This window comes from Cherax quadricarinatus, chromosome 7 (genome assembly GCF_038502225.1).
Source record: "Cherax quadricarinatus isolate ZL_2023a chromosome 7, ASM3850222v1, whole genome shotgun sequence".
Classification (NCBI taxonomy): Eukaryota; Metazoa; Arthropoda; class Malacostraca; order Decapoda; family Parastacidae; genus Cherax; species Cherax quadricarinatus.
Window position 1 is genome coordinate 14,390,755 of NC_091298.1, and position 19,329 is coordinate 14,410,083.

The 19,329-nt window shown below is 39.1% G+C and overlaps 1 protein-coding gene across 1 annotated transcript; it reads left to right on the forward strand.

Moving 5' to 3' along the window:
* Window positions 1-2,634: 2,634 nt before the first annotated feature.
* On the forward strand, window positions 2,635-11,043 carry LOC128687020 (zinc metalloproteinase nas-4-like). The gene is made up of 8 exons (XM_053774373.2): window positions 2,635-2,745; window positions 3,994-4,161; window positions 4,473-4,563; window positions 5,778-5,895; window positions 6,547-6,745; window positions 7,362-7,517; window positions 8,200-8,398; window positions 10,925-11,043. The coding sequence occupies exons 1-8, from the start codon at window positions 2,635-2,637 to the stop codon at window positions 11,041-11,043; spliced, it is 1,161 nt and encodes a 386-aa protein (XP_053630348.2).
* Window positions 11,044-19,329: the final 8,286 nt, after the last annotated feature.

A 19,329-nucleotide genomic window follows, 5' to 3' on the forward strand; every position in this document is an offset into this window, starting at 1 on the left:
CAAGAAGTTTACCATCTTCAGATCAACAAGCAAGAAGATTACCATCTTCAGATCAACAAGTAAGAAGTTTACCGTCTTCAGATCAACAAGCAAAAAGTTTACCATCTTCAGATCAACAAACAAGAAGCTTACCGTCTTCAGATCAACAAGCAAGAAGTTTACCGTCTTCATATCAAGCAAGAAGTTTACCATCTTCAGATCAACAAGCAAGAAGTTTATCGTCTTCATATCAAGCAAGAAGTTTACCGTCTTCAGATCAACAAGCAAGAAGTTTACCATCTTCAGATCAACAAGCAAGAAGTTTACCATCTTCAGATCAACAAGCAAGAAGTTTACCATCTTCAGATCAACAAGCAAGAAGTTTACCATCTTCAGATCAACACAGACATTTGTACTCATGATAGCAAACTTTCTCCAATAACATTTTGATATTTTTGTATTTAAGTTTTATTGAGATGCATATTGGTTACTAACGTGCAATAAACCACATTTCAAGCTTCTAATGGAGTTATCTATAAACAACCACCAATCTTCTGGTCGATATTGAAGTCCCATTCGAAGAAGTCCAGGGATGATATTGCAGTATACAAGTTCATCACGGGTGAAGTAAGGAAATAGTTCATGCTCTCTTGTCCGATAACTTATTTTAACTTTTTGTTGTAGACAGTTCTTTTCTTTTAGTCTGGATGCTAAAAGTTCAGATATTTGCTTTGACAGACTGAGGTCACGTATCAAGGTAACTGAGTTGTTCTTGGCAGAACTGGGATGTTGAAATTTTTACATATTTACTTTCACTATCACCTGTTATAACCTAAACCCTGAGTTACCAGTGTTGTAAACACTGGACCCCTCAAGGAAGGTTCCTTGATGTTGGTGAGGGGCTTTTGATTTAGGAAATTGGATCTGTGCTCCAGTTCCCCGAATTAAGCCTGAATGCCTTTCACATCCCCCCCCCAGGCGCTGTATAATCCTCCGGGTTTAGCGCTTCCCCTTGATTATAATAATAATGTAAACACTGGTAACGTCTTCACTGTGTGACACGGGCCTCTTCGCTGACTCCAAATCGGGATATTCCCGCTTGACTTTCTTACATCGATTGAAGCCTCGGACTCGACCCCCGCAACCTCAACTAGGTGAGTACTAGGTGAGTACATTCACTATACAGAAATAACAATCGCCGTGGTGGTTTTTCAGCTCTCTCCACACCATAGACTAGAGATGTATCGGATGTGAAAATTTAGATATCCGCGGATGGGGATGTGTATGAGGATGTCTTACTTATTTTGCGGATGCAGTTATGGATGTAAGAAATTGTGCGGATGTTCCTCAGTTGCGGACGCGGATATCCGATACATCACTACCACGGACACACCCAAGTTTAAACTTTTCCTTTGACTATTTTTCCACTGTCGTCAGCATTGCAAATCATATGCGGATCCCAAGACTTATCTTGCTTATTTTGGACGGTGCTTGGAGACATGACAAGCTTATTTTACAAAATCTGTGTTTTTTCTTCTTTTCTGTAAAGAGTTTTTACCACAAATGTAGCAAAAATGCATTGGGATTGTTTAATCAGACTCTTAGTGAAGAACTTGTTACAATAGTCACTTGATCGTTGTTGATGCAGCTCCTTCCGTTAAACATTAAATCATTTAAAAAATAAAATTTTAATCTCTATCAAAATTGTTACTACATATACATGTATACACCTTGTTATGATAGGTATGCAATATCTCGCAAACTAGAGTCAATTTGAAAACCCTACTGCCATTTTCCAATTCAGAAACCCCAAAATACCCTGAATACTTTCATATATCTTTGGCAGTGATTTTTTTTAGTGACCAGTGCAATAAGTAAATATGTAGTTTACATTATATAAATACACATACACTAATATTTTTTTTTGTGATGTAACAGTGGTCAACGGGGGTCTCATAAAGACCCACTGTAACCTATGTAATGAAAATTTTTTGTTTGTTTTTGTTTGCCTCTCACAGGATGGGTGCACAATAAACTAGCCGCTCAGGCGACACAACCTGATTACATTATTTCACGGATCACCTGTCTCCAGTGAAAATATGATACCAGGAAAGATGTTGGGGAAGGAAATGGGCAACTATCGTTATGGTTTGTGTAATGGGTTTCCCCACCCCTCCTCGGGGGAGATTTCCTGATGCCGGTGAGTGGCTCTGGATTCAAGAAATTGGACTTGACCTTCCGTTCCTTAGATCTAAGCTGATTGTCTCCCATTCCCAGGGGCGACCGCTCCTCCACGGGGCCATACATCGCATTAATATAATTATTTAAGTTTAATAACAGTAAAGTGCTCACTTGCTGATGTGTGGGATTACTGGTGACTTCATAGAGTATCCTTTTTGATTTTCCTTCTTTTCATGTGAAAGGAAATTTTCCTTCACACAACTGACGGTTGTTAGTAAATATTCGACATGGTTATATAAGGTTAAGTGGTGGTCACCTCCGCTCACAGTTCCTCTCACCACCGAACGTCCCACTTAGAAGTAGATTAGTTATATTTTCAAGCACTCTACATTAGGCGCGACTGGCTCGAGTCAAGTTTTTGTGAGTTCACTAAGTCGTACAGCAAGGGCGTCAAGGTGTAACTAGATTGTAAACATGAAGTACATTACGACTGGGGCCTTGGTGGTCTTGCTGTGTGTAGCAGCGGAGGTGACGAAGGCGAAGAAGGTGGAGCTTCCCAAAGTCATCACTGGAAACCCAAACAACGTAAGTATTAAGTTGGGGACGGGGAGGTAAACAGATTCAGTACAAGGAATGGAAAGCCACTTCTGGTCTTTGGGTCGAGGGAACTTGATCAGCAACAAGTCTCCTACAGTGAAGACTTGACAAGTTACCAATGTTTTGAAAATGACAGTAATATTGTGTTGAGAGGTTAGTTTAGTACTTAGTTGATGACAACTGAGTGCAAATAGAAAGCACATTTGTCTGGAGCTCAGCAGACTGAGGATCAAGCCTCCACTAGGCCTCGCGCTGAATGACCCACATGAGTTTAGCGCATAACATGAATTAAATAAAAATATATTGTGTTGAGCTGTAAGTGTAGCATTGTTGGACCAATGTAGCACTCTTGGTGTCAGTGTAACATTGATGAGTCAGTGTGGCACTGTTGAGATGTCAGTGTAACACTGTTGAGGTGTCAGTGCAGCACTGTTGAGATGTCAGTGTAGCAATGTGATGAGTCAGTGTAACACTGCTGAGATGGCAGTGTTTGGCTGACAATGCAGTAGCAACATTTGATAAAAAAAATCAGTCTCTACACATTCCCTAATAACAAATAAAGTGTCATAAGATGTAGTTGTGAATGTCATCTCAGGAATTCATCGTTTTATTGGTAGAATTTGCCTTTTTTTAGGAGAATTTAGATTAGGTGCCTATAATTTATCCCATAATCTCTCTGTACCTCTGTGTGTGTGTACTCACCTATTTGTACTCATCTATTTGTGGCTGCAGGGGTCGAATCATAGCTCCTGGCCCCGCCTCTTCACTGGTTGCTACTGGATCCTCTCTCTCCCTGCTCCATGAGCTTTATCAGACTTCGCCTTAAAACTATGTATGGTTCCTGCCTCCACTACGTCACTTTCTAGGTTATTCCACTTCCTGACAACTCTATGACTGAAGAAATACTTCCTAACATCCCTTTGACTCAGTGGAGCCTTCAGCTTCCAATTGTGATGTCTTGTTTCTGTGTCCCCTCCCTGGAACATCCTGTCTTTTTCCACCTTGTCTATTCCGCGCAGTATTTTATGTGTCGTTATCATGTTTCCCCTGACCCTCATGTCCTCCAGTGTCGTCAGGCTAATTTCCCTTAACCTTTCTTCGTAGGACAATGTGTGTGTGTGTGGATGGATGGGTGCATATTAATTTTAGCAGCATTTTAAAGGTTTTAGAAAGGAATAGATTTGTCTTGTCTGTAGTTTAAATATCATGAAACACAACGTGTGATTAATTATTCAGGTGGAGGCTGACACCGTGGGAGCGCCCATCTCAGAGGAGGAGATCACTAACACGAAAAATATGAAACTCAGGCAGAAGACGAAGTTGAAGGATCCCATCGCTGCGTCAGGCTACTTCGAGGGAGATATTATGGTCTCTTCTGAGGAAGAACTCTCTCAGATTATTCAGGTATTCTTTTATTCCTTTTTCCTTTGCGTTCTTTTTTTCCTTCAACTCTCTTTTCTCTTCTATTTGCTGTTCCCCCGCCTCCATCCTCCTCAGATTTTTTTGCCTTTCTTCCTCCTATCCCATTTCTCTCCCTATTTCCCTCCGTTTCCATAATAATGCTTATTTATTCATAAGTTTGTATCGAAATAAAAATGATAACTGTTTCACTACCACTGTCAATAATAATAATTACACAATAAAACTACTGTTATAAATTAAATACGTATAAATACAGTTAAAACTTCCTCTAAGATCAAAGAGTTTTCTTCAAGGGTGACCCACAGCGTCAGCTCAGCGCCATCAGCAACTCCCAGAAGGTGTGGCCCAACGCTGTTATTCCCTACGTTATCTCCAACGAATTTAGTACGTTGCCTCTCTGACGTATCTACCCTTCCCTGGAAGGCTGTGTTTAATTTACGTTTAATCCATTCAAGAGATGTATGACCCTTATGGTTTTAGCGCTTAGTTATGATTATGATGAAGATGATGATGATGATAATAATAATAATTAATAATCTTTTAATAAGTAAAATTAGTTCAGAAGACAGATCAAAATTCGGTGAAAATGTTTTGATTTTTTTACAGCTTGTCTTTTTAAAATATTCAACATTATATATATATATATATATATATATATATATATATATATATATATATATATATATATATATATATATATATATATATATATATATATATATATATATACATATATATATATATATATATATATATATATATATATATATATATATATATATATATATATATATATATATATATATATATATATATATATATATATATATATATATATATATATATATATATATATATATATATATATATATATATATATATATATATATATATAATGTCGTGCCGAATATGTAAAACTGGTCAATTAGCAAGAACTCATGTAAAAAATTTTAATTTTGCACCAAAAGAATCTTAGAATACTTACCTATCCTTATTATAACAAGAGCAATTTATTTTAGCCTAACCCAACTAAATATATTTTAGATTTGTTTACAGTAATTTAATACTAAACAAACACAGTGAAATATATTTTTTTCGTTAGGTTCAGAATGATTTTGGCGAAATTATTGCATAAACAAATTTTCACTTGTCCTATATAGCAAGATGAGCGTTGCTATTTAAGCCAAGTTCGCAAGTTCTGCCTATTCGGCACGACATATATATATATATATACATATATATATATATATATATATATATATATATATATATATATATATATATATATATATATATATATATATATATATATATATATATATATATATGAGAGAGAGCTTCTGATGTTGTAGTGTTACTAGTAATGACAAGTGAAAGTTATGCTACTCATTTTGGCACAGTTCTTACTGTGCTTTATTTCTTGTCTCAGAATTTTGGTCAGTAGGTTAATGTAAAGAACAGTTTTAGAAATGCTTGCATCCGTTAGATAAATTCCGTTGTCTACGACGACCATAAATTAAGTAAAACGTACAGTAGCTTCAAAAGTAGATTTTTTTTTCCTCAAGTGCATTTATAAATTTATATTTTTCTTACGACAGCTTCCTCAGAACGTTCCACGATAGGCATGGCTATTGGTGAATACCATAGTAGAACTTGTCTTCGCTTCGTGCCAAGGACTACCCACGTAGACTACGTGCACATCCTCAAGGGTCAGGGGTACGTATTCTGATCCTCTTTTACTTTTACTCAATAAAAAGCCCTTTTAGTAATGTGTAAGATCATTTTCTTGATGGTATTAGTTTTTTTTTTTTTTTTGTATATTTCTTTCATTAATTTCACGTTCTTACTACTCTCATCTATTTACATCGCTTTGTTATCCAACAGCAATTTTTTGGGAGGAAAACTCGTTTGTGCTCAGTCTTATTCAGTATTCTGTCGGTGCTTCGCCATCTCTCTGGACAGTAATTTTCATACATCATTAGTAGACAGGCTGTTCTAAACCTGAGAACCTTTCCACAATCTCCAGTCCTCTGATACACTTTCATCAATCCTAGAAACCTCTGGAGATCTACTCTCCCTCTCGTCATCCCCAGAATTTTTCTCAGTGACCATCTAAAAATGAAAAAAAAAAAATAGATTGAAACTGTACAGGACGAGTGATCCAGGTAAATCTCCTCGCACTTGTCTCCGCTCACCTAGTGGTATATAGGTGCGTAGGTGATAGTCAACTGATGTGGATCGCATCCTATGGGGAGCTTGTACAACACAATTAGAGCCAAACTGAAATGAGTTGAAATAGGATAATCCGTGAATTCATCTATGTTAAAAAAAAAACTGACTTGGCGTTTACATTGGTTATTTGTTCAGGTGTTCCAGTGCGGTGGGGAGGTCAGGTGGCGTCCAGGTGGTATCACTCGGGCAAGGGTGTGTGCAGTTTGGTGTGATCCTTCACGAGCTGATGCATGCTGCTGGTTTCTGGCACGAACAATCCAGGAGCGACAGAGACCAGTACGTCGTCATCAACTGGAACAACATTATCACTGGTTTAGAATACAACTTCGAAAAGGTGGGTGATTGAAAGAAAGAGGAATAGGGAGGGAAGAAGGCAGAAAGGGAGGAGAGGGAGAAGCAAGTCAGGCCAAATAAAAAAATAAATACCTGTATAGGTAACTTAGTGTGAATATAACATTGCCTTGTTTGAAATCTCTGACTTTACGATCAGAATGTGGGACGTTAAATCCGCGAATTTTTGATTTTCAGGTCGACGTGTGCGACTTTTATACGGAAAAGGTCAAAGGTTATTCCGAGAAAAAGAATGCCAAAACGTTATTCAACTCTTAACGAACTTCTTATATGTTTGCTTACTCACTCACAACCGTTCGGCCTTATACACACGTCTGGTGGGGGCTTATGTATAGTCAGGGAGAAATATCTCCCGGCGAGGATCATTATATCACACAATGACTCTCACTGAAGCTAAGCGACCACTTGTGCGACTATGCTGGGAAGCTTGAGTCAGTCTGACAAACTTCAGATTCAGCATATTTTTCCAGTTCTAAAACAGAAGTGTTCGCTTGACTTATATTTTCAGGATACTGAAACCATCTAATATATAAAAGATAATCACACAAGATGTTGTCCAATATTTTAATTGCAAATGTCTCCGTCTTCTACACTCGCAGAAGTCAAATACTGTCTCCCAGGACCTGGGTCTTGCCTACGATTACGGTTCTGTCATGCACTACGGCGCCTTCGATTTTGCCAAGAGTTACTCATCCCCAACCATCGTGCCCAGGCAGGACGGAGTCAATATAGGTCAGCGTTCTGGCTTCTCCCAGGTCAGTTTCCTCTTGGTGTTACCGTAAGTCACTGTGATCCAATTGTGTAACGATGTAATAAGTGAAATTTAAAAATTTTCAAGCCATGAAGAGTAATGGCTGATATTTGATGCGTACCTTACTTATACTCAAATATCAGGCGGCATAAACCTTCAAAAAATGTGAATTGGACAACATTGGGCCTTAACAGTTTTGAATGTAAACAAGATCAGATTTAGAAGATTTCGTATCACTCAATGACCTAGTCGGAACAATTTTGTTCTTGCACGAGTGAAACTGAGGGAACAGTTCCCAGCACGTCTCTCTCACAGTTGTTTCTATAAACTTATTGTTAGGTAATAAATTGACACATGTGCAGTAATGCGACATTTTTATTGTTGTAACGTTTCGCTCTCCAGGAGCTTTGTCAAGCCTTCTTGACAAAGCTCCTGGAGAGCTAAACGTTACCACAATAAAAATGTCGTATGAGTTCCACTTGTGTCCTTTTACTTAAGATATTGTCGGTAATTCTATCAACATTATTATACTATAAACTTACTGTTGCAGTGTTATTTCAAAGAAGTCGTCTGTAAGACTATTAGAACATAATATACGATAAAACAACAATATGAGATACATGAACCTTACTAAGTGACCTTTGCATCACCTGTCTCTTACTCCCTGTCTCTCATGGTTTCTCCAGGTGGATGTGAAGGGCCTCAACTTACTTTACAAGTGTGAGTCTCCTCAACCCTCAACCCCGAAACCTCCATCTCCTGAAACCCCCACCCCAGAGCACTGCCAGGACCACAGCCAGTATTGCCTACTCTGGGCCCGTGGCGGCTACTGTACCACAAACTCCTACGTGAACCTCAACTGCAGGAAGACCTGCAATGTATGCGGTGAGTGGGAAATGTTAATATATGATACAATCTTCTTCTTCTTCTTCTTCTTCTTCTTCTTCTTCTTCTTATTATTATTATTATTATTATTATTATTATTATTATTATTATTATTATTATTATTATTATTATTATTATTATTCTAAGGTACTGCCTATAATACTAACCCGTCCATCAAATATAGGGTTCATCCCAAGCATAAACGTGGGACTATTTCTGAAAGATCAAATTATGTAATATAAATATCTGAAAGTTTAGGATGAATTAATTCTCCCTTTTAATCTAAGTTATCCTACACAGTGGTGCAGTTAACCACCGTTGACTAACTTACATTAACAGGAACGTACAGCATAGTAGTGAGAGATTAATATAATGTTTTGTTATGCTAATTTTGTTAGTACAATAGGTGCCCCACAGTTAGCTTTTTAACACATCCTCTATATTTATATGTACAGTAGTCTTTATTTTAAGCCAGGTTAGATTCAGTTAAGTTAGGTTAGGTTAGATTTGGTATGGGTTGGTTTGGTTAGGCTTCGTTTGTGTTGATTTGGTCGTGTTGGGTTAAATTTGGTAAAATTAGGCTAATTTTGGTTTGGTAAGGTGACATTAACCTATAAAAACGATTATTTAATCACAAATGGAATTAAAACGCCCACGATACGCCAGGCAACGAGGTGACACAGGATAAATACACAGAGAAGTGTACTTCTCTCAGCACAGGATATAGTATTCAATTCAATTCAATTCAAGTTTATTCTCTGTAATGGTTACAATGTGGAGTTTACAGGTTTTTGGTATTTTGTGGTTTACATGTTATAAAATAGTAATTACAAAGGGGGCCACTAGGACACCTAGCATGGCTAGGCATTTCGAGCAGACTTAGATTAATTCTTAACATTAAGTCCTTACACTTTAGCAATGTGAATGCTTTTGTTTTGGCACAATAAAAGGTGTCTATATTTGAGTAACATAGGCAAACTTATGACTAGTTAGGATTTATTATTTTAAGATTAAGATTAGTATTTCTGGGTTTATAGTCAGAGGGTGAGTGAGTGCAATTTTGAACCACCAGGTGGTTATCATGCAGTTAGTTGTCGGGGTGGATCAGGGAGATAAGATGTTTTGAAAGTGATGAATGTGTCTGCAGTTCTAGAGTTTTCAGGTAGGGTGTTCCAGATTTTAGGTCCTTTGAAATACATTGAATTTTTGTAAAGGTTTAGTCGAACTCGGGGAATGTCATAGAGATGTTTGTGTCTGGTGTTATGCCTGTGGATCCTGTCACAACTATCAAGAAAGCGTTTTAGGTCAAGGTTAATATTGGAATTTAAGGACCTGTAGATATAGATTGCACAGTAGTAAGTGTGGATGTTCTGAACAGGGAGTAAGTTTAGATCTATGATGAGTGGGGGGGTGTGTTGCCAGGGATGGGATTTAGTGATTATTCTTACTGCGGCTTTTTGTTGGGTTATTATTGGCTTTAGGTGTGTTGCTGCAGTTGAACCCCAAGCACAGATGGCATAGGTGAGGTATGGACATATAAGTGAATGGTATAGTGTGAGAATGGCAGTTTGCGGTACGTAGTATCGTATCTTGAAAAGTGTATTTCTCTCAGGGTATACAGTATATGCTGAGAATTTACTTTAATCCTTATATAAGGGATTAAATATTGTTGCCTAGCGGTGAAAAGGTTTCGGGCAGCCTTAATGACCCTAGTGTAGTCAATAGACTTTAAATACCCCCCCCCCACTAACCAACGAACGAGGTGGCCCAACATTGCTACGAAACGTTAAAACACACTTACGATTATCACTTGTTGTTTAGGGAGAAGTCCAAGAGCAAAGACTACCCAGAATCTTGGCTCGCTGAAGCCAGCCGAGCATTCGTCGTGTAAGGTATAGAGTCAGCCCCTCGTCTTAAGCTTGTCGCTGTGCTGAGCTCTGCCGAGTCAATATCCGAACGTTGTATATGTGTGTGGTGGCGAGCTGGGCGAGGAACAGTTGTTGTAATGCGGGAATCCGGGATTGAAGAGCTCTAAGTAGATTAACGTTGAATTCTCAGTCAGTTTCAGCTAGCCTGTGATAGTTTTTAAGTTTAATTTAGTCTCTGCTAGGTTCAATTAGCTTCTGCTAGTTGGAATTAGCAACGCGATTTTAATAACAAAATATAATAATAATAATGATATAAATAAAATAATAATAATAATAATAATAATAATAATAATAATAATAGGATGTGTACAATAAGATTTATATATCTCTGAGTATATAACCTGAGATATGACTTTAATCCCTGTTCTAGAGATTTAGGCATTCTTGACTACTGGTAAGGTCTCCAGTGCTGTAATATTGATACAGTCCCCAGTAGCTGTAATACTGATTAGGTCTCCAGTAGCTGATATCATATAAAGAAGGTTTTACTTTGATGTATGCTTATACAGCACCAGTCATTGCTTTGCAAACATTTATTTGCAATAATAATCTACCAAAAACTCGCTAATTCGACGATTTTTTTCCTTATCTCCGGCAGACGTGAAGGTTTGCGCTGATCTGAATGTTAACTGTGCATTCTGGGCGAGCAATGGAGAGTGTGCGCTCTCTCAGGCCTACATGCACGACAACTGCGCCAAGGCCTGCGGTTTTTGCTAGCTTACTGATTACATCATAGCTCAGTCTTTTCGAAGCCTGACAGTGTGTGCTACCTCCCTTCCCTTCCTGTCCAGAGACGCCAGTTATACAATCAGTGTTTTACTGGAGTCTTCCAGCACAGGACGACATATTTCAATATTGTATGAGACTCATCCTGCGAAACTTTTCACAAATATCTCTCAGTCATCATCATTATTTGAGCCTGCACACTCATATATATTATAATTTTAGCAGTCGTAAACAAATGAAAAAGATTTTGTATTTATATGATAACTTATTGGAATAATAATATCGTTTTACTTATATTAGCCTAAAATGTTTTTAATGGTTAGGTATCCTATTAAAAATAAAATAATTAACTTGTTTTAATGTATTTCCTGTATTGGTTACCTTACCTGTTGCTGGCAGTAACAGTCTCCAATGCGCACAATAAATAATCATGACAAGTAATTCTGCATGTAATTTGACTATATTATTATTGAAGCCGCATAGACCTGTAAGAGTCTCAGATTTCTGGATTTACCAAATCATTCAGTAACACTGTCCATGTCTACTAAAATGTCATAGTGAATATGAAGCATTTTTTTTTTATATTTTTATTTAAAACAGAGCAAATACAATAATGTATAAGAGTATAAAATTAAAAACCATACTAGATATTACAAAACCTCTAGTACACAATCCCGGTACATTTTAAGAACACCATAGATCATGGCCATATTACAACCATATACATAACCCCACAACCATATACATAACCTACAAACCCTCCTTTTATAATCATTATTGCCAGTGCAGACACAGCTGACACTTCTACCCCCCCCCCCTCCCCGTATGTACAGTCCCCGTTCTAAATAACATACATTGAATTATCATAATGAAAGGTCATACCCTGACCTCATCAAAACCTAAAAGTTGGTAGTGCATGAACAAGACACAAAAACACAAATTTACAGACTAAAACAGATATGAAACATTACATTCCTATACACATACACTGTAATAAGTAGAAGAATATACACCACCAATATGATATCAAATATTAATGTTAACCATGAATTACAAACTTTCAAAACATTGCATATCGTGAAGTTCACACTCAAAATGCAAGATAATACACCACATGCCACATTAGCGGTACAATACTAGGCTATGTAAATTATTTAAAGAACCCGAGACTAGAACATGAATAAGTATTATCCAAAAGGTTCATCATGATTTTAGTAACTTAACAACTCCAAACTCCGTATAACACCTAACACGCCACATACAAACTTACCAATAACGTAACATACATTCCACAAGACTATACTTTCGCTGTGCCTTCTAGCACGTGCCTAACTAGTATTACTTACAAATATAGATACAAAAATTTTAATCTAGAGAACTAATCCTTATCCACACACACGTTTACATAATAGGAAATTACTTTAAATCTGATGCAGGAACGCGTAACAAAAATGCAAAAATAACTCAGTTCTTCAAGGTACATAGTGAAAGGAATATCCTCTCAAGAAAAGTTTAAAATTCAATTGCAAGACCAGTACAAGCGAAACATAATACGCTACCAAAGGAAAATATACATATTATATAATTTATATATTTAAACTGCCATTTACACCTTCCCCATCAAGGGAACTAAGCTAAACTAATCTTTCACAACCTCTCATCTAGACCCACACGAGTACCTCCAATCACACCCAATCACCCATCATTGCGCACCCAAGGAGGTGAGCCCGTTGAATACCCCTGAACAATGAAGCATTACCAGTCCGACCAGACGATCCTCAGTCTAGCCAGCCTGTAGCTGAGTTGTCAGTCTGGATAAGGAAGGGTCGAACCCGGGTTATTTCAGCCCTCCTCGTGAGAAACTAGTCAAAATCCACGACGCTCTAACCTCTGAGTTATCAATCCCACATATATTATGTTCCCAGTAGCACTGGGCATGTTTCATGATGCGAGGACATACGTGACTTTGAATTTTGACTTCCTTCCCATGAGGTGGGCTAAAATAAGAAAAATAACATTGGTTCGATTCCCGGCCAGTCGCAATTTGTTAATTACTTAAAAAATCCACTTTGCTCGTGGATTCATATGCGTATACATTATATATATATATATATATATATATATATATATATATATATATATATATATATATATATATATATATATATATATATATATATATATATATATATATATATATATATATATATATATATATATATATATATATTTATATAATGGGTCCACCTCTGGTGTAAATTGTGGGACCCATAGCCTCGGAGAAGTGGATAAAAAGACTTCAAGGAAGAATATTTGGATTTCTTAATGAAACCGTTTGAATATTCCACATCCCCTGCCACCCCATCTTTTCATTCTTTTTTACCAGTAGGTATATTTTATTACATAATATGGTACAAAAGGTTTAAGAGATACATTTTTTATATAAAGATGGCATGTACAGTACATGAGATGTGAGAGATACATGTCTAGTACATATTGTTACGTGTTTGTCACTGATTATAATGCGAAATTCTCATCCAGCTCTTCATAACTGGAGCGCTTGCCCAAAATACAGCAGGCATTACTCCTCTGAACAGCAGCGCTGAGTCACTGGAACAGAAAACTAGCTGCCCTAGGATCCCTAGTTACCCTGATGAATCTTTTGCCTAGCTTCTTAAGGAACTTAGATGAACTCTTTTCCCATGAGACAAGGGTCTCTGAGCCTATGGGAGCAAACATATAATGATGGGCAAGTTCTCCATATTTTCTAGACTTTTGGGACTCCCTGAAGCTGGCGGCTGCCCCTCCTTCCTCCCTGGTGTATTAGAGATAGGTATCAGCCAAGGTAGATGCACATGTGTAGTCCCACACCACCTGCTTACCGTCTGTCCAGGCTTGAAGTGTGATACCATCTGGACGCTTCTGGCTGACATCAGATCTGCATAGTTGGGGTGGCTCCCTTACTGCTGGGCATTCGGCTGTTGTGAGGCTCCTCTTGATAATGTTATTAACCTCCTCATGTCTTGCAATATTTCCCTCGGATTTACGGCACACAAAATCATGGTACCCGAATCGGTCTGCTGCTTCACTGCCACAAATACACCTGTGTTCGGCGAGAACAGGGGCGGCAAGTCGAAAGGCAACACCAATGCGGATCGTCTGTGGGTCGAGCTGTGTGCCAAGGCTGGAGTTGGGAACAGCCAACAGAAAGTCCCCAGCATGAGGAGCTCTCACTGCCAGGAGGCGGGCTCTATCCTTCCCTGACACACTCTGAAGCATTGTTGAGGCTATTTTCTCCGCTATCGGGCCATCCCAGTGCGACTGTTTGTAGTTGTTGGGGGGAGCAGGTCTAGTTTCAGAGCCCGTTAGATTATCCCAGATCCTGGCTCCGTCAATGAGCTTTTGGTCCTGGACTCCAATCTTGTCCCTAAGATGTTCAGGGAGAATTGCTACTATAAGCCCTCTGGATGCAACACATGAGGACAGAAAAGCAGGTAGTGCAATCTGTGATGACTTGCGGACACCAATGCCTCCTAGTCTGACTGGAAGTGTAGCTTGGTTATACTGCCCGTCTTGTAGAGTAAGGTTAAGTTCTGTCGTAAAAATCTGCCTCAGGATACTGTCAAATTCGTGCAGTATAGGGCTATCATATGAAGGTGCACATCCTAGGAAATATGTCAACCTGGGCAAACTCAAGCACTTTGTGAGAAGGTACAAGGCATCGTGGGTGTCAAGACTGCCTATTCGTTGTTCCATTCTCCTCAGCTCTTCCAATTTCTTCCTGAGGATTGTGTCAATGGCATCGCTTCCCAGAGATGCTCCAAGCAAGACGCTATTTGTAGGGGCAATGACTGATGCTCCTGGTAGTTTGGATCTCACTGCATTTATTCCTTGTTGACTGACTGAGATGATTTCACATTTAGATGGATTCAGGATGAGACCCATTTCCTGTCCCCGTGTCATCACTTGTGTAAGATCACCTAAGAGGGACTCCTTTGTACCTGCTATCGTGCCATCATCCAGGAACCAGATGTTTAGCTCACTGGTCAGTCTGACTGTGATTTCCCTAACTGTTATACAGAAGAGAAATGGTACAAGATGATCCCCTTGCTGGACACCCTCTGATGATGTGATTTCATGCTCTCCAAACAGGAGCATTGATTCCTTCCTATATCCAGCTGAAGCAAAGGGGAAGAGACCAGGGAAATGTTCTTGCACCGCTGCTAATACCACATCTCTTTTCAGGAGATTAAATGCATTCTTGAAGTCTAATTTTACCACTGCATTGTCCTCAGGCAAGTTCTTGATATACGCCCTTGTTGCATGAACCGCTGACCACAAAGCCAAGCTGGTTTGGTTGAAGCATCATGGCTGCCTCTGTGCGAATGCTTCGGACAGCAGCTTTGGAAACGAGGCGGCCTACTGCAATAGGCCTAATTCCTCCATCCATCTTTTTAAGTGCACAAAGTGTTGCACCAAAAAAGAAAGGTTTAATTTTGTCAGGAATCAGACCAGCCAAGGAACTGTTGACGAACCTTGTGATCTCTGAAAGCAGTGTCTCTGCAATCTCCCAAATAACTGGATTAACCATGTCCTTTAAATGCTGTGGCCTTATTGCAGTGTAACCCCCATCAGAGCCAGATGGGAACGACATTATTGCTTTGTAAATGTTCGAGTCTTCCACGATCAATGGTTCCATAGTGGGGACAGAGGTGTTGGAACTGTTGGTGCCACTGGTTTCCCTGGCAGGGTGCTTTCCTCTAAGTGCTTCAGCCGTGTCAGCATCCCTGGGAGCAACTGTATCTTCACTGGTAATAATTCTGATTGCCCCCACTGTGTTGCCCTCTTCAATTTTCTTGCTCACCTGCACTCTGACTTTTTCACTGTCAGTGGAGTGAGTGGGGGTTCTGCCTCTCCCGTTTTTGTATTGACGGAGAAGGCGAATGAGGTAATCAGTTTTAGGAAAGTCTCTTAAAGATTTAATGATCATTGAGGCTAGCCTCTTTCCCCTTCCTTACGGCACAGTTAAGCAGACATTGCCAAAAAGTAGCAAGTTGTGCCATGCCTTGATGGTTGGTGGAGCATTTAAGATAGTGGAACCATCATTTACTTTTTATAAGAGGTCTGTAAGTTTCCCAGCTTCGTGTGGACGGGCTGCTTTGGGAATATGTGTGAGTGTCCTCGTACCTGTTGCTTTAATTGCTTCCAAGATATTGTCTGATGAGATGAGATCTGTTGGAGTGGGTTCAGGTGCCTGAGGTGGCTCTGGATCATCACTTTCCACAGGAGCGCATCCTGAACCAGGGCAACTACCATTTTTGCGGAGGAAACCATTAGAGTTGAGACAACGAAACTGTAACCACGACCGGCACTTGCCTCTCCTATATATATATATATATATATATATATATATATATATATATATATATATATATATATAAACACTGATCTCTGGCTGAAGGAGACTCGAACCTACGAACCTTAGGACAAGGTACGCAGTGCTTTACCAATCTACCCACACTGGACCAATACCTTGGCGTGTAGCATGAGCTACACGTTTGATCCAAGGCAGCCAGCTTTCAGGGAGAAGGCTTACAGCTTTTCATCTCATCCTAAGGTTCGTAGGTTCGAGTCTCCTTCAGCCAGAGATCGGTGTTTGTGTATATTTCGCATGCTCTCGCGAATTCCTTGCATTGTTCAAATCTCTAGTAAGGCTGATGCATGCAGGGGATGAGATGAAAAGCTGTAAGCCTTCTCCCTGAAAGCTGGCTGCCTTGGATCAAACGTGTAGCTCATGCTACACGCCAAGGTATTGGTCCAGTGTGGGTAGATTGGTAAAGCACTGCGTACCTTGTCCTAAGGTTCGTAGGTTCGAGTCTCCTTCAGCCAGAGATCAGTGTTTGTGTATATTTCGCATGCTCTCGCGAATTCCTTGCATATATATATGTATATATACATATGTATATGTGTATATGTATATATATATATATATATATATATATATATATATATATATATATATATATATATATATATATATATATATGTCGTGCGGAATATGTAAAACTGGTCAATTAGCAAGAACTCATTTAAAATTAAGTCCTTTCTAAAATTTTCTCTTGTATGTTTAAAGATATATTTTATTCATTAATGTTGATGTAAAAATTTATAATTTTGCACCAAAAGAATCTTATAAAACTTACCTAACCTTATTATAACAAGAACAATTTATTTTAGCCTAATCCAACTAAATATATTTTAGATACGCTTACAATAATTTAATTCTAAACAAACACAACGAAACATTTTTTTTTCGTTAGGTTCAGAATGATTTTGGCGAAATAATTGCATACACAAATTTTCACTTGTCCTATATGGCAAGATCGCAAGTTCTGCCTATTCGGCACGACACACACACACACACACACACACACATATATATATATATATATATATATATATATATATATATATATATATATATATATATATATATATATATATATATATATATAGTATACAATACAATGACGGAAATTACTCTAGCTTTAGCTTTATTGTACTTAAGTATAGTTCAGTGTATATTGTTTCAGTTGGGTACAGTCGTATAGTTGTTTCGTACCTATACAAAGCTCAGTGTTTGTTACTGTACGTGTCCTTCCTCCACGCATCTGTGGAAAAGACCCGGGCCGGGAGAATACCGGCGAATAAAAAAAAAAAAAATACATGACTTGTGCCTCCTCCCATGGGAGACTTAGGTCTCAGACACTCCCTAAAGAGGGAGCCAAGGCCGGGCCACCACTCGGAAAAGGCCCGGGCCGGGAGAATACCGGCGAATCTTTAGTAAATAAAATAATACATCTTTTGACAGAGGTGACTTATTAGAGGAAAATACAGTCGCCTTATCTTTAAGAGGGTTGTATCTGTTCTAAGAAGAAGGTAGTTTTAATTTCTTGGATCAAGAGCTCTTACTAGTATCTAGGTACCTCCCTCGAAGGGTTGAGAGGTGTGAGATCTGTCTGCCAAGTCCAGTCACATATAATGCCAGGATATGACATAATGAGAACATCCTGTGTGTGTGTGTGTGTGTGTGTGTGTGTGTGTGTGTGTGTGTGTGTGTGTGTGTGTGTGTGTGTGTGTGTGTGTGTGTGTGTGTGTACTCACCTAGTTGAGGTTGCGGGGGTCGAGTCCGAGCTCCTGGCCCCGCCTCTTCACTGATCGCTACTAGGTCACTCTCCTTGAGCCGTGAGCTTTATCATACCTCTGCTTAAAGCTATGTATGGATCCTGCCTCCACTACATCGCTTCCCAAACTATTCCACTTACTGACTACTCTGTGGCTGAAGAAATACTTCCTAACATCCCTGTGATTCATCTGTGTCTTCAGCTTCCAACTGTGTCCCCTTGTTACTGTGTCCAATCTCTGGAACATCCTGTCTTTGTCCACCTTGTCAATTCCTCTCAGTATTTTGTATGTCGTTATCATGTCCCCCCTATCTCTCCTGTCCTCCAGTGTCGTCAGGTTGATTTCCCTTAACCTCTCCTCGTAGGACATACCTCTTAGCTGTGTGTGTGTGTGTGTGTGTGTGTGTGTGTGTGTGTGTGTGTGTGTGTGTGTGTGTGTGTGTGTGTGTGTGTGTGTGTGTGTGTGTGTGTGCGTGTGTGTGTGTATTGGGTGAACACCCACACCCACCCACCCTCACACACTCACACACACACACGCACACACACATACACACACACACACACACACACACACACACACACACACACACACACACACACACACACACACACACACACACACACACACACACACACACACACACACACACATGGAGCGGGGAGAGAGAGGGCCCAGTAGCAACCGGTGAAGAGGCGGGGCCAGGAGCTAAGACTCGACCCCTGCAACCACAAATAGGTGAGTACAAATATGTGAGTACATATACACATACACACACACATACACATACACACACACACACACACACACACACACACACACACACACACACACACACACACACACACACACACACACACACACACACACACACACACACACGCACACACACACATACGTACTCATATACAACAGGCCTAGTGTCTAATCGACATGTGCCTAGGACAAAATGGTAACTAACTAACATATACGTACTCATATACAACAGGCCTAGTGTCTAATCGACATGTGCCTAGGACAAAATGGTAACTAACTAACATATACGTACTCATATACAACAGGCCTAGTGTCTAATCGACATGTGCCTAGGACAAA